The sequence below is a fragment of the Plecotus auritus genome (genome assembly GCF_963455305.1).
Source record: "Plecotus auritus genome assembly, chromosome: 6".
In the NCBI taxonomy this organism is placed as follows: Eukaryota; Metazoa; Chordata; class Mammalia; order Chiroptera; family Vespertilionidae; genus Plecotus; species Plecotus auritus.
In genome coordinates, this window is record NC_137773.1 from 21,630,511 (window position 1) to 21,647,749 (window position 17,239).

The window sequence follows — 17,239 nt, forward strand, 5'->3', positions numbered from 1 at the left end:
CAATTTAGGTTCTCTGCCAGATGAGTGGTTTCTCACCTTCTGCTTCAGTATAACATACTTCACATTTTACTGTTTGGCAGAGACAAGCTAAACTGAATTTCCTTTCCTCTGACTTTTTGGTTTCTTGTTTCTTTCTAGGTGGACTCTCATTATTGCCCCAGTTGCTTAGAAAATATGCCATCAGCTGAAGCCAAACTAAAAAAGAACAGGTAAGACCAGGATTCATTTTTTGTTTTCTCAATTATTTTTGTAATAGCTGGTAAGAAAACACATGGAACTAACTCTTTTTTAACTAGCTCTTTCCATTTTTTTGCATCACTTTTGCCAAAGATAAACTTATCCTTTAAATAAACTTTCCATTTTAGACTTAAGAATTATTGTGAAGATGATAGAGAATTCCCTTTTACCCCATACCCAGTGTTCCCTACTGTTAACATCTTATATTAGAATGGTGTATTTGTCTCAATTAATGAACAGTACTGGTACATTATTGTTAAATAAACTCCAGATTTTATTCAGATTAGTTTTTTTTTTTATAATCTCCTTTTCTGTTCCAGGATCCTATTCAGGATATCCACGTTATATTTAATAGTTATGTCTCCTTAGTTTCCCATTGTTGTGACATCCTCTTAGACTTTCCTGGGTTTTGATGACCTTAAAAGTTTTGAATAGTGGTCAGATACATTGTAGAATGCCCCCTAGATGGAATGTGTCTGTTTTTCTCATCAGCTAGCATGTATTTTTGGGGAGGAGGATCACTGAAGTAAAGTGTATCTCTCAGCATATCAAGGAAACATACTTTCAATATGACTATCAACTGTTGATGTTAACCTTGATTACCTGGCTTTATCTAGTGCTTATCAGGTTTCTCCCATGTAAAGTTACTCTCTCCCCCCCCCCCCCCAGCCCCCTTCCTTTTCTATGCTGTACTCTTTTTTTTTTTTTAATTTCTTTATTGATTACGGTATTACATATGTGTCCTCATCCCTCCATTAACCCCCCAACCCACCCCCCCTCTCATGTCCTCACCCCCCCCCACCCCCGATGTTCATGTCCATTGGTTAGGCTTATATTCATGCATACAAGTCTTTTGGTTAATCTCTCCTCCTTTCCCCCACCCTCCCCTACCTTCCCTCTGAGGTCTGGCAGTCTGATTGATGCTTCTCTGCCTCTGGATCTGTCCCTGTTCATCAGTTCATGTTGTTCATTATATTCCACAAATGAGTGAGATCATGTGGTATTTGTCTTTCTCTGACTGGCTTATTTCACTTAGCATAATGCTCTCCAGTTCCATCCATGCTGTTGCAAATGGTAAGAACTTTTTTACTGCATCCATGCTGTACTCTTTAGAAGGAAGAGTACATAGCCCACACTTAAATAGTAGGAAGTTATGCTCCCCCTCTGTGAGGGTTGTCTACATAAATTATTTGGAATTTACATGAAAGATATTTCTCTTCTTCCCCACTTATTTAGTTAATCATTTACTTGAAGAAGAACGGGCTCCTGGATATTTATTTTATACCTTAGGTTATAATCCAGTACTACTTTTTTTGCTCAAATTTTCTACCTTTGGCTATTGGTAACTGGACTCCTTTGACTTAACCCCAGTCATTGTTTGTGGGGGGGTTGTTTGTTCATTCATTAGAGCACTTTCTTACTTTCTGGTACTACAAAATACTCTAGGCTCATCCTGTGTATTTTCTGCCTCACTCCTAGAATTAGCCATTTCTCCAAGGAACCCTGGTTCCTTTTATTGGAGAATGATATTAAAAACCAAGATCTGGCCCGGCTAGTGTGGCTCAGCGGTTGAGCATTGACCCAGGAACAAAGAGGTCACCAGTTCCATTCCCGGTTAGGGCACATGCCCAAGTTGTGGACTCAGTCCCTAGTAGGGGGTGTACAAGAGGCAGCCGATCGATGATGTTTCTCTCTCATTCATTGATGTTTCTATCCCTCTCCCTTTCTCTCTCTCTAAAAATTAGTAAAAACATGTTAAAAAAACAAAAACCAAGATCTGGATAGTAGGTATGCTCGTTGTTCCTGGGAGCCATTTGGTTTTTTGCTTGATGTGAAAGATCTTTGCCACCACTCACATGCCTCCATGGATATGAACCACTATTATTTCTTTCCTGTCTCTGAGAAATACCTTCTGATAAGCCAGACAGTTTTGTTTGCTGTCCACACATTAATTTTAATATTTAATCCTCAAAATAATCCCTGTGAGGTGGATACTATTATCTTTATTTGAGGATATTATCCAGGTGGCAAAATATCAGTGCTGATTGGAGTTATGACATGGAACTTCAGACCAAGTCTAGGACTGGTGGTGAAATCTTGGTAATCTCTGGTTGTGGAAAACAAAAGGAATAAGGTACAGGGGCCCCTGAAGGGGAAATGTTGACTGAGCACTAGGAGAATAGTGCCAGGAAGCCTGAAAATGCAGCACTTCTGAAGCATTCCGGTTTGTAGCATTGTTTGGTATCTGTGTCAGCTTTCTGGCACAGCAAATAAGAAGTTATTTTCCAAACCAATTTCCTGATCGTTGTATTGTTGCCTGTCAGTTTTCCATTGTGCAGTTGGTCTGTTCTCTCTAAAGGCATAAACTCTGACATTTCTGTGTTCCTCAGAACTTTGTGGTCTGTACAAGCATGAAATGAGTCTGGAAATACTTAACTCCAGACTGTTAACATTGATTCTCTCTGTAGAGTAGGATTGGGTCAGGCTCTAATTCTTCAGGAACTTTTGTGATGATTGCTTTTTATTTTTTTATTTTTTATTTGTTTATTTATTTAGCTTTTTATTTTTTTAATAATGAACATATAATGCTTTTGAAATTTTAAAACAAAGTTTGTAAGAGTCTCAGGAGTACTTGATTATTTCTTTTTGCGTGAGAGACAATCCTCCCTTACAGTTTTCTCTTGAATTCCTAACACCTGGAACAATGTCTGGTATTGGTAGGTGCTTGGTAACACTTGTGGAATGAATGAATTGTTGTATTTTTTGTATGATAGATGCGCCAACTGCTTTGACTGTCCCGGCTGCATGCACACCCTCTCCACCCGGGCCACAAGCATCTCCACACAGCTTCCAGATGACCCAGCCAAGACCACCATGAAGAAAGCCTATTACCTGGCCTGTGGATTTTGTCGCTGGACATCTAGAGATGTGGGCATGGCAGACAAATCTGTGGGTGAGTGAGGTAGACTTCCACATGAGATTTTGTGAAATTAGTAGTGCTGTAATTGCCCACAGACTATGTTAACTAGTTTTGTTTTTTTGTTGTTGTTCATTTTCACCCGAGGATAATTTTTTTCTATTGATATTTTTAGAGAGAGGAAAGCGGAGGGGATAGAGAGAGAAACATCGATGTGAGAGAGATACATTGATTGGTTGCTTCCTGCATGTGCCCTCATTAGGGCACAGGGATCAAACCTGCAACCCAGATACGTGCCCTTGACCGGGAATTGAACCCGAGACCCTTAGGTTCACAGATAGACACTAACAACTGAGCAAACCGGCCAGGGCTCTTTAGTTTTCTTAGAGTTTGTCAAATAGCTTTTATAAATCTGATACTTCCTTAGAGTCAAAATATTGGTGCTCTTTATTATAAATAAATGCTCCTGATGACAAAACACACCATAAACAAAATTAAAAATAAAAGTGACAAAATAAGAAAAGTATTTGGATCTTATACAAGACACTAAAGATAAATAACCAAAAATGAGGAATACTTACAAATAAATAAGAAAGAGACTCAGTAGAAAAGTAGGCAACAGGTATGAACAGCAGGTCTCACAGTGGAAATAAAAATGGTCAGTAACCAAAATGTGCATACTGAAGGGGCCACAGTAGGATTAAAATGATAGGTCTTTGCTCTACACTCTATTTTTTCCAATCCTCACCCGAGGACATGCGCATTTATTTTTAGAGAGAGGAAGAGAGAGTATGAGAGAGCCTCTCATATATGCCCCAACTGGGGACCAAACCTACAACCTGGTTATGTGCCCTGACCAGGAATCCAACCATGACGTCCTGGTTCATTGGTGGGGCAAGACTCTTAACCTTTTTTGAAGTCATAACTCACATTCCACCCTTTCATGTTTCCTTCCTCTAAAATTTTATAGACCTTTCTTTTTATCTGTACTCTTTCTTTGGCTATCATTAAATACTTTGTACTGTTAATATTGTTTATATGTGAATTTTTCAATTGTTTTCAACTCTAATATGAGTTCTCTGGGAACAAAGACCTGTACTGGATGTATGAATTCTTCATTTAGTTTTCATTGTCTAGCCCTAACCGGTTTGGCTCAGTGGATAGAGCATCGGCCTGTGGACTGAAAGGTCCCAGGTTCGATTCCGGTCAAGGGCATGTACCTTGGTTGCGGGCACATCCCCAGTAGGGAGTGTGCAAGAGGCAGCTGAATCGATGCTTCTCTCTCATCGATGTTTCTAACTCTCTAAAGTTTTACTTTTTTATTGTTTTTAGAGAGAGAGGACGAGAGAGGGATAGAGAGAGAAAACATCAGTGAGAGAGCCATCATCGGTAGGCTACCTCCTACATGTCCCCTACTGGGGATCGAGCCTGCAACCTGTGCATGTGCCCTGAATGGGAATTAGGAATCAAACTGGGACCTCTTGGTTCATGGGTCCACACTCAACCACTGAGCCACACCAGTCAGACTACAATTTTAAATTGCTTTTTTTCTTCTGCCCAGCAATTCCATGTCCCAAGTTTCTATACTGGAACATTCAAACATGTGCTCAAAGATACGTGTATGTCTATGTATACATGTGTATACACATATGTTTATCAGTGAAACAAAAATTATGTGTATATGGACTTAAAACTACCTACAGCATTAATTAATTACCTGTCCATCATTTGAGCATTTCATAGTGGAGGTTGCAATTATCTATATTAGGAAACTTGCTTTATTTTTACATTTTCTATACTTCCTAGTTAACATCAGAAAGTAGTAGCACTCTTTAGACAGTTCAAAATCTTGAGTTGCTATTTAATTTTTATATAAACAATAGCATTTCTAACTCTCCATTGTCTCTTTTCTTTCTCTGAAATTTCATTTAATTACCTGAAAACTTTTTAGACTTGTTAAAAATTCCCAATTTTGAATTTTCATAGAAGATTTTAGCTTACTAACATATGAAGAAGCTCATAACAAATTCATTATGTCATTTGTGATACTAAAATGAAGGTGGACAATTTCTACACAATTTGGAAGTAAATATGGGTGACATTTCTTTAGATTTAACTCTGTTGTTAAAAATTTAATCTTTGAGTCTGTTTACTTTGCCTCTTGGTTGAGAATGCTTGAGCTCTTGTCTTTTTTTACATTATACTTTAAGTTGATAAAATATTCTACAAAAACAAAAATATTGACAAGTATATCTTATTTCCTTAAAAATGCTTGGAGGGTAGATATTTCCTGAAATGTGATTTATATTAGAACTAGAGGCCTGATGCACAAAATTTGTGCAAGGGGCTCGGCCCTCGCAGCCCCAGCTTCACCTGGAAGGAAGGACATCCAAAAGGTCGTTCAGCTGCCCGGTCTAATTAGCATATTACGCTTTTATTATAGATGATTCCATAGCATCTCTTTAGACCCTGAGTAAATATTTGTATATACTAGGTGTACTGGTTAATAATGGTGGATTTTGTAATTAAAGAAAACATGGTAATTTCAAGAGAAACATCAAAAGTGCTTTATTCAAGGTAATGTCCATCACTAGCTTCACATTTCCCCCATCTTTCAGGTAATCTGTGGATACTGTCCCAATAGAACTTTTCTTGTTTTGAGGCAAATCATTCAGAGACCCAATTTGCCACTTCTTCGTATGTTTTGAAGTGCTGCTCAGAAAGTGCGTGTGCCATCGATCAGAACAAGTGGTAATCTGAAGGAGTAAGATCTGGTGAATACAGTGGGTGGGTTAATACTTCCCAGGCAAGATCTTTTAACATGTCTGTAACTGGTTTTGAAGTGTGTGATGGTGCATCATCATGAAGCAAAATTGCTTTGCTGTGTCATCTGGCACATTCTGGTTGTGTCACGATCAAAGCGTAGTTCAAATTGATTATTTGTTGTTGGTAGCAATCAGTATTAATGGTTTCACCTGGTCTTAGAAGCTCATAATACATCACACCTTCCTTATCCCACCAAATGCAGAGCATTGTCTTCTTTCCGAAGTGATTTGGCCTTGCAGTTGATGTTGATGCTTGTCCTGGATCAACCCATGATTTTGTGCATTTGGGATTCTCAAAATAAATCCACTTTTCATCGCCAGTCACAATTCGATGCAAAAAAGACTTCTTTCGTGCCGTTGAAGCAACATTTTACTGATGACTTTTCGGTTTTCCATTTGTCTTTCGTACAGTTGATGTGGCACCCATTTTCCTTCCTTTAAAATCTTTCCCATTGCTTGTAAATGATCAGAAATTGTTTGCTGAGCAACGTTTAATCTTTCTGCAGGTTGTTTTTGAGTTTGACACGCATCTTCATCCAATAATGCTTGTAATTGTTGGTCTTCAAACTTTTCCAGTTGTCCTGGACTTTCTTTGTCTTGCACATCGAAATCATCACTTAAAACATTTCAACCAGCGTTCACATGTATCTTGAGATGGAGCATGTTCACCATAAGCTTCCCGAAGTATATGATAACTTTCAGCAGCACTTTTCTTCAAAATAAAGTAATGAATTAAAACTTCCTGCAAATGCTCTTTTTTTGGCACAAAATTCAACATTTTTAAGCATAAAAATATCTATGATGTTAACACCTTCAGCAAATTTGACATATGAAGTTTTGAAGCTTGCTGTCAATACAACAAAATAGCATACATATCAACATATGTGTACCTCCATCTATTAAAAAAATCTGCATTATTAACTGGTACACCTAGTATATGTTTTAATTTCAATGTAGCAAGCAAGTTGTTTGAATTTGTTTGAGTTAAATGTAAAAAAAAAAAAAAACAACCACCTCGAAGTGGTATAATATATGCCTCATTGAGTTAAATTATTTTTCCATGTTTGTATTCTGTCTCTTTTTAGCAAATTAAAGAAACAGAGTGTACAAATCCAAGTAGATTTCTCAATTTGTTCCTCTGTAAGTGAATGTTTATGCTTTTTAGATTGAGAGCCATTAAGATTAGAGAATTTTTTTTCAGAATTTAAAACCTATGCTTGCTTCTGGAAATCTCTTTTCTAGGGTATCTTGACAGTGATAATTGAGTTCTTGGAGCTCTTAAAAGAGTACAGATAATTTCATTTTTCCATGTTGTCATTGGTGTCTGAGGAGCTCTAAAATCACTTTAGTTGGAACTGTTTGGTTTGTAAGTAAGCCATTGTGTCAGTAATGTGCAGAGAAAAACTCATAATGACATTGTTATCTCTCCCAAATTACTGTTTAGAATAAATTACCAGTTCTAAAGAAGCAATTGGGTAGAACATTTAGATTTTTAAAAATATTACAGCTAAAACATTTCTTTTAAATAATTCTTTGTCATGGTTGCCTACTTAAGTATGAGTACATTGCTCATACTTTAAATTATGAGTAATGTACTAAAGGCTGTCATTGCTGCCATTTCTTGCAAGGGAGCATAGTGACACCTTCAGCAAGAGTCCTCTTTGTTTTGAAAAGAGTTATTTTAACTTATACAAATAATACACGTTCATATATTTATCCCCCAGCTTAACAGAATAAGTACAACCAAATCAGTTTAAACCACTTGTGTTGCCTCCCCCTCATCCCCCTTCCCCTGCCTCTTAGAGAGAGGTAGTCATCACGATCCTGAAGTCAGTGTGTGTCTGTGTCCGGGCCTGTCTTTATACTTCTCCACATATGTATGTGACCACTAGCGAATCATGTTTATCAGTGTGGAACAAATGGAAATCCATATGTATCCTGCTACAACTTCTCTCTATCGATGTTATATTTATAATAGTAGTTGATTTCATGCATGACTTACCACAGTTTACTTACTCAGTTTCCTCCTAATGGACATTTAGGTTGTTGTCAATTTTTTCCTTTCGACACAGTACTGTTAGAAAAATTCCTGTATGTATTTCTTAAGTAATAAGAGTAAGAATTTCTCTGCATAACTAAAAGTAAAACTGCTGGTTTTAAGTTATGTACATCTTTAGCTCTCTAAAATTGTTTACCAGTTTTTCCTCCCCCTAGTAATATATAAAAGTAAACTAGCCCGTGTTCTAGATCCTTGACAGTTCTTATTTGTGTTGTTTTTTTTAATCCTCATCTGAGGATACCATTGATTTTTTAGAGAGAGTGGAGGGGAGGGAGGAAGAAAGAGAGAGAGTGGGGGAAAGAGAGAGAGAGATAGCGGGAAAGAGGGAAACAGAAACATCCATGTGAGAGAGATACATCGATTGGTTGCCTCCTGCACATGCTCTGACTGGGGCCAGGTATCACCCAGGTATGGGCCCTTGACCGGGAATTTAACCCACGACCCTTTGGTATACAGGCTGACGCTCTAACGCTGAGCTACACCGTCCAGGGCCCTTGGCATTTCTTAGTATTGTTTTTCCGAAAGGATGGTTGTAAAATGGCATCTCATTGTAGTTCATTTTTTCACTTTTTTTATTAGCTTTATTAACATATAACTTACGTATAATGAAGCTCACCAATTTTAAGTGTAGACTTCTATGATTTTTGACAAATGTGTATACTCATATAGCCACACCACAATCATGTAACAGAAATTCCATCACCCAAAAAAGTTTCCCCATGCCCCTTTGCTGTCAGTTTCTTGCCCTGACCTCCTGGCTCCTGCCCCACTGATAGGCTTCCTTTCACTGTGATTTTGCCTATTCCGGAGGTTTATATAATTGGAGTCTTGTAGTACATAGTCTTTTGTTTGTGTCTTCTTTCATTTAGCATAATGCTTTTGAGGTTCACCCATATTTTTTGCTTTTTATTGATGAGTAGTGTATCTGTTGTATGGTTATACCAGTTTGTTTATTAAATTTCTAGTTGATGGACATTTGGATTTTTTCTAGTTTTTGTCTTATAAATAAAGCTGCTATGAACATTTGCCTACAAGTCTTGGTATGGATATGTTTTTATATTTCTTACGTAAATACTTAGGAGTGGAATTGCTGGATTGTAGGGTGAGTGTACATTTAATGACTAGAAACTGCCAAACTATTTTCCAGAGTGGCTATACCATGTGGATCCTCACCAGCAATGTAAGGAGAATTCCAGTTCCTCAACAACTTTCATATTGTCAGTCTTTTTCATTTTAGCCATTCCAGTGAGTGTGTAGTGATACCTCATTGTGGTTTTACTTTGCATTGTCTTAATGTGCTTTTTTGCCATCCATATATTTTCTTTGGTGAAATGATTGTACAAATCTTTTGCCTATTTTTTAATTGAGTTTTTGTCTTTTTATTGAGTTGTAACAGTTGTGTATTCTGGGTACAAGTTCTTTGTTCAGTATATGTTTTGCAAATATTTTCTCTCAGTCTGTGGCTTGCCTTTTTATTTTCTTACCAGTATCTTTTGAAAAACACAAATTTCTAATTTTGATGAGGTCCAATTTATCAATTTATTTTATAGTTTGTGCCTTTTGTATCCTAGTGAAGAAACTTAGGCTAACCCAACGTCACTAAGATTTTCACTGATGTTTTCTTCTAGAAAGATTATAGTTTTAGCTCTTACATGTAAGTCTATTGTCCATTTCAGAGTAAGTTGCGTATGTGTTGTGAGGTAAGATAAAGGTTCATTTTTTTGTAGATGGGTATCCAGTTGTTGCAGCACCATTTGTTGAAAGTATTCATTATGGTTTTACTTTTAGCTTTCTGGAATAATCTTTTCCATTATGATTTGTACAGTTTGTTTCTTATATTAAGAACTTATTTTCCAAACCAGGGCCATAAAACAGAAATTGCAGTGTTGCAGATAAGAGCAGGGTCTCTGGAGTCAGGCTTTGAATCCTCGCTTTACCACTTACTATCTTTGTGACTTTGGGCAAGTTATATAACTTCCTGAGCCTCAATTTCCTCATTTGTAAAATAAGGCTAATAATAAGAGTCCCCACTTCACAACATTATTATGAGAATAAAATGTGCCTGGCTATACATATGTTAGCTGTGGTGTTGGTCATTATCACCATTATTATATTTAAAGAAAAAATTTTATTCTGAGCATTCTGGTTTATATCATTTCTAGGACTCGTTCTTGGAAGTTCTGTGATTTTATGTTTTTTAAGTTTTATTTTGTGGCCTGCAGAATGACCTATTTTTGTGAAAATAAAATTATAAAATTCTTGTTTAATCTTCCTTTATTTTGCAGCTAGTGGTGGTTGGCAGGAACCTGAAAATCCTCACACTCAACGGGTAAGTAAAGGGTCATTAGAGAGAGGATGAAATAAGGAAGGATGGAGAAAAATACTCAGGATCTTCCATTTTATCAATGGATATGGCCTATGCTTTGAAGCCCACAACATGTATTTTGGTGTCTATTACACATAGAAAGTGCTTCTCATTGTAAGACATTAAATCACAATGGCAGTTTTTCCCCATTAAGTTAATAGAACATTTTAGGTATAGTTTTAGTTCTATACGCGAGTGTGAATTGGACAAAGGAAACAATATGCTTTTGTTTTTCACATAACCCACCAACTAAGTTGAATTTCCATTTTTTCTCAAATACTCTTGGAAGTATCATTAACATATAGACATCTCAGTTCCTGGAAACACCACAAATTTAAAAGATGCCCTTTGACTCAATAGTGGTTGCTTATAGAATCATGACTGGAGCATCCTTTAACAGTTCATACAGAACTGATCTCTATAGTATACATTAGAGCTGATTTTTTTTGCCCCTGGAACTAGAATGTGAAAAAGATAATGAAATGCTATTGAAATGAAGTATGTACAAACTGCAGTTTAAATACAAGTTATAATTATTCACTTATGACATTAGCAGAAATTAGAAATACTGAAAATATCCTGGATGATGGTGTGGGGAATTGGACCTTTTTACATATACTGTTTTAAGTTGAAATTAGTACAAAGTTCTTGAGCTCTCAGCAGTATCTACTTTCTGGACTCTGACCTATGAAAGTATTTACACTTAAGCACAAAAATATATATTCATTCATCATACATTTATCGAGCACTTACTATGTGCCAGGGACTGTCCTGAACAATAAGGATACATGGTTTTTACCCTCATAGAGCTTAAGTCTAATGGGAAAACAAAATCAATCAAATAATCCTCAGGTACAGGAAAAACTAAGTAATATGAAGAAGTGAAATTGTGCCATGTGGACATTTATTAGGGGGAATTTCAACTAGTTAGGTCTATATCTGAGGACGTTTCTAAGATTTGAGGACAGCAGGCACAGAAGGGAAAGAATTGAAGGCAGGGGAACAGCATATGCAAGGAGTTTTATAAGTGGAAGAAGCAAAGCAGGTTGTAGACAAGGTGTGATGAGTGGAGCTTAGCATTGAGCGACTGGAGAGAAGTACTTGCTGTCAGACCATGTAGACCGAGGTAAGGAGTCTAAAAAGCCTTTGAAGGTTTTAAGCTAAGACTTGCCAGGATCAGGTTAGTGTTTCTAAAACGTAATTGCTACTGAAGTGAGTGGACAAGTGTGGGTACCGGGAGACCGTTAGGTCCTATCATAGGAAATGGTTAAATACCTAATAGGACATCTGTCCTGTGTAATAAGATGCAGCTTTTAAAAAGAATGAGGCAGATGTATTTGTACTGGATGGAAAGTTTATGATACTTTCAGTGGAAAAGAATGTTACAAGTTTTTTTCTTACATGAAAAATAAAAAGACCTGTATTTATTTTATACATATAAAAGCTGTATGTCTATACACGAGTGGTGGTTGGCAGGAACCTGAAAATCCTCACACTCAATGGGTAAGTAAAGGGTCATTAGAGAGAGGATGAAATAAGGAAGGATGGAGAAAAATACTCAGGATCTTCCATTTTATCAATGGATATGGCCTATGCTTTGAAGCCCACAACATGTATTTTGGTGTCTATTACACATAGAAAGTGCTTCTCATTGTAAGACATTAAATCACAATGGCAGTTTTTCCCCATTAAGTTAATAGAACATTTTAGGTATAGTTTTAGTTCTATACGCGAGTGTGAATTGGACAAAGGAAACAATATGCTTTTGTTTTTCACATAACCCACCAACTAAGTTGAATTTCCATTTTTTCTCAAATACTCTTGGAAGTATCATTAACATATAGAGGGCAGTGTAGATTTGGGCACAGGAGATAAAAGAGAAGTTTCACGTATTTTTTTTTTATACATTGTTTAAATTTTTCCCAATTAACATAACATTGTTTTTATTATTAAAATATATTTTAAAAATGAAAATGTGGGATGCAGTGGCAGAGAAAATAGAGTATGAAATGTCACATTCTTAGAAATAGATGGTCCTGTGGGCATGCAGAAAAAATAGGAGCATTTGTGAGAGGAAATAAGTAATGAAGTAAAAGAACAGTGAAGAGAGAGCATGACATTTCCAAGCCTTTTCATTGCCCATTTCTTCCCGTTGTTCACCTGAGGGTTCCATTTCAATTCCGAAATAGATCATGTAATGAAGATAAATTCTCTTTGAAGAAAAGGGCAAACCTGCCACCTTAATAATTTGTTTTCTCTGTTTATGATGTGTCTAGCTAGTGTAGTTGATTAATTTTGTATGTTTCCTGTTAGCTTTTTCATGAAACAAAATACTGAGTCATTGATTTGTTACAGATGAACAAACTGATTGAATATTACCAGCAGCTTGCTCAGAAAGAGAAGGTTGAACGAGATCGCAAGAAACTGGCACGACGTAGAAACTATATGCCTTTGGCTTTTTCGGTGAGCACTTAGCACAAAAAGGAGATTGCAGTTCATTGATCAAGACCTCTGTGACATGAGAACTGTGGCTCTTTCAGAAAGTGGCCATTGTCCCTGGATTCCTGAAGGATGGGTTACAGAAAGCTTCCTCAAATTATAGGTGTTTAAGTCCAGCAGTTATGCTCTTACCACATCATTAGTTCTCTGAGTTTTAAGGACATTTGTGTTTCTCCATCACTCCCCTTTCTCTTCTGATTATTCTCCAAAGAGGCTAGTGTTTAATTCTATAGGCACCACAGAACTGTAACAACTTTGGGATATTACAGAAATTCGGAAGTGGTAGATTTTATTCATATTACCACATAGCCCACCTTTGACATCCTTGGAGTGGTGGTTTTCTGGCTCTAGTTGTAATTTGGGGGGCACCTTCCCATATTTCTCCAGTATAAAGAAAACACTGAGTTTTACACAGTGTATTTGTGTGGTTACATAGATAGTAATATATGCAAGTGTAATTTTTGATAGGAAGTATTTATGGAAGTCATTCTTACTTGCATGCTACCCATCAGAAGGAAGAGATTAAGATTTGGAGCTTTTATTATTGTCCCCAAGTTTTATTTGCTGTCACAGAACAATTTGTTTTCTTTGTGTTTGCTTGGAGCCATGCAGGTTGGCATTTAATAAATACTATTTGTTGAATGGCAATGAATGATGTGTTAAGCACGGTGCTAGGCACTTTACACATATTATTTTATTAAATCGTCATAATAATCTTGTGGAAAAGATTGCATATCCTCATTTTACAGTTGAGGAAATGTGATCTGTATAGGTTAAATAACTTGTCATACTGCTTCTGCATGAGAATTAGTTAAGCTATCGAAACCCTAAAAATTGGTAAGGTCTATATAAAAATATCTAGAATTTAATAAAGCATTAAAACTCACAAGGCAGTCCTAGCTGGTTTGACTCAATAGATAGAGCATTGGCCTGCAGACTAAAGGGTCCCAGGTTCGATTCTGGTCCAGGGCACGTACCTCAGTTGCAGGCTCAATCTCTAGCAGGGGCCGTGCAGGAGACAGCTGATTGATGATGTTCCTCTCTCATCAATGTTTCTATCTCTCCTTCTCCCTTCCTCTCTGTCTAAAAAAAAAATTAATAAAAATAAAAAATAAAAAAAACTCACAAGGCATTTACATTTGCCAAAGACTTAATGAAATCTTAATGAGTTTTTCTGCATAGTCCAGTGGTACAAACAGCATATGCACTAGTGTATTTAGGAGAGGGATTTGAATTAAATGCATCATTCTTCCAACTTTCCCATATAACCTGCCTGCTGTATGAGTTTGCTTCTATCTTATGCCGCATTTTTTTTTTTATCTCTGTTGCAACCTGCTGCTATTTTGGGGCCTACAGCAACACACTATTCATGTAGTGGTAAGTTCTCTTTTATAATTCTTGCTAGCTCTGAAGAAGTTAGTAGATGATCACTGGTGTTCCAAGAAGACATTCCACATAGCTCTGGTCTAAACCATAGTTTAGATATTTAGATTATTTTTAAAAATCACATTTTGTTCAGTTTTACTATGTTAATGTATTTTCAGTCTCCATGTTGGTGCTTTAATTATTATTTTAAGAACTAGAGGCCCAGTGCATGAAATTTGTGCGCACTGGGGGGAAGGGGGTCCCTCAGCCCGGCCTGCACCCTCTCACATTCCAGGAGCCCTCAGGGGATGTCTGACTGATGGCTTAGGCCCGCTCCCTGGGACATCCTTTAGTCGGACATCCTTAGCGCTGCCGCAGAGGCGGGAGAGGCTCCTGCCACCGTTGCTGCACTCACCAGCCATGAGCCCAGCTTCTGGCTGAGCGGCGCTCCCCCTGTGGGAGCGCACTGACCACCAGGGGGCAGCTCCTGTGTTGACCATCTGCCCCCTGGTGGTCAGTGCACGTCATAGCGACTGGTCATTCCACTGTTCGGTCGATTTGCATATTAGCCTTTTTATTATATAGGATAAGATGATGTGGGGCTACAAATTTCTCTCTTTAAAAGATGCTTTCAAATTAGTTTGTTTTTGTTTGCTTGTTTTTTGCTTATTTCCCTGAGCTTCTCATGCTGTCCCACCCAAAATTCTTTCTTTTGATAAATAGAATGTTTAAAGGTGGAACTTCTAATAGGAATTTCTGAACTCTGTTTAGGACAAATATGGTCTTGGAACCAGGCTTCAGCGACCACGAGCTGGTGCAACCATCAGTACCCTGGCTGGACTTTCGTAAGTTTGGACATTATGTGCCTTTAAGGAGAAAAAGCAGGTATCAAAATGAATATTGAAGGAATGTGATTTTTAAATAAATAAATAACAGTTGCCAGTAGTGAAGAAGATTCTGATACTTAGAAGAGACCTAAACAGAAAGAATATTCTATAATAAAGGAATACTTCAATTTTTGATATCATAGAATTTGAAGATAATCAGGTGGACCCTTGAGAAATTACTACTTTTTCTCTTTTAGCCTTAAAGAAGGAGAGGACCAGAAAGAGATAAAGATTGAGCCAGCTCAAGCTGTAGATGAAGTGGAACCTCTACCTGAAGACTATTATACAAGACCAGTCAATTTAACAGAGGGTAATTTTATACATGATTCTACTTGGTTTATATTTTACAACTAATTCTACTTTTGTTACTCTTATGCCTTGTGATTTGAGATTTTTAATAGCATAGTTGTTAGAAGTAAAATGAATCGTAGAAAATAAAGTAGATATAATAGAAATAAACATTTGAACTTTAAAATGTCCCATTCCTATATGGTAGTTTTTTGAAGAACACTATTCACAAAAGCAGTGTTGTTTTATGTAATTGTTTTGTATAAGTCTGATATTGAGCAAGTCACTAAACTGAGGCTGGTTTCTGCCTTTCATGCTAGTAACCACCCTTCAGCAGCGCCTCTTACAGCCTGACTTCCAGCCAGTCTGTGCTTCTCAGCTCTATCCTCGTCACAAACATCTTCTGATCAAACGGTCCCTGCGCTGCCGGGTAAGTAGAGTTGCCATTTGTATTGGGGAAAAGCAAAAATAAAGTCAACGTGATTGGTGTTTGACCACTATAAAAATCTCTGGAAGGTAGTAAATAGAACGTATAGGTGTCCAGGCACATTTTAAATACTTTCAACATAAATTCAATCCTTACAACTCTGTGAGTGTAGGTACTATTGTTACCCTTGTTTTACAGATGTGGAACCTGAGGTATCAGAAGTTTAAGTTCATAGTACTAACCCCTAAAAGATTAGTGAAAGAATATTTAGCTATTAGTTTAGTAGAGTGGAAACAAAGAGGACTGACAAAAAATAATCAATTTAAAATAAAGTAAGAAAGAAGAAAAATCCAGGCTCTGGGAATCTATAGAAGAAGCAACAGAGTTTCTTCAATAAATAAGTTGTAAAAGAAAAAAAAACTACAGAAAAGAAACCTTTTATATCAGTCCTATCCAACAGAACTCCCTTTGATGATGAAAATGTTCTGTATCACACAGTCCAGCATGGTTACCACTAGTCACATGTGGCTACTGAGCACTTGAAATGTGACATTGCAACTGAGGAACTGAATCTTTCATTTTAAATTCATTTAAATAGCCACATGTGAATAGTGGCTGCTGTTAACAAATAACACAGCATGAAGTCAGAAGAGACCTAAGAGGCATATCAAACACATTGTGTAGACTTTATCTAATTCCTGATTTAAACAACAGAAAAAAAAAAGAACAGGACCAGAGAAGGAAGGAGAAGAATGAGGAAGGAAAGAAAATTTATGAAACCTTTAGGGAAATTTAAACACTGTCTGTATTTTTTTATGCTATTAAAATAATTGTTCATTTTTTAGGTATAATAATAGTATTTTTATGCTCACCTGAGGATATATTTATTGATTTGAGAGAGAGAGGAAGGGGGGGTATCATTTTGATAACCCCCTCTTCAGAGAAAATCCATAATGAAATGAAAAGAGACCATAGACTGAGAAAAGTAATTTGAAAGGTATATAATTAAAGGATTAGTATTCAGAATATGTAAAGAACTTTAGCAAATCAGTAAGGAAAAGGTATCTTAGTATAAAAATACAGTAGATACTAACATACAAGTCATGGCAGAGGAAATCCCAAAACCCAATAAATAGGAAAGATGCTCAGACTTACACAGTAATCAGAGAAATGTACATTGAAACTACAGTGAGATACCATTTCATAGATTACCAGGTTGGCAGAAGTTAGCAGTTTGGCAGTATCTATCAAAATAACAAATGCACATACCCAATGATCCACTTTTAAGAAAGTATTCTATATAAATATTTACACATGTGGAAAATGATTGATGTATAAGAATACTTATTGCAGCATTATTTGTAGAAGCA

General features: G+C 36.8%; 1 protein-coding gene across 2 annotated transcripts in view; it reads left to right on the forward strand.

The window, feature by feature from the left end:
• DCTN4 (dynactin subunit 4) overlaps positions 1 to 17,239 on the forward strand; it is a 33,843-nt gene that overhangs the window by 2,767 nt on the left and 13,837 nt on the right. Inside the window, exons 2-9 of one of the 2 annotated variants that reach the window (XM_080671679.1) lie at positions 139 to 209; positions 3,012 to 3,190; positions 10,324 to 10,367; positions 12,759 to 12,866; positions 14,259 to 14,279; positions 15,039 to 15,112; positions 15,352 to 15,464; positions 15,763 to 15,872. In XM_080671679.1, coding sequence (XP_080527805.1) covers positions 139 to 209; positions 3,012 to 3,190; positions 10,324 to 10,367; positions 12,759 to 12,866; positions 14,259 to 14,279; positions 15,039 to 15,112; positions 15,352 to 15,464; positions 15,763 to 15,872 — 720 coding nt within the window. The remainder of the gene's footprint in view (positions 1 to 138; positions 210 to 3,011; positions 3,191 to 10,323; positions 10,368 to 12,758; positions 12,867 to 14,258; positions 14,280 to 15,038; positions 15,113 to 15,351; positions 15,465 to 15,762; positions 15,873 to 17,239) is intronic. The other variant, XM_080671680.1, reaches the window with a different exon arrangement.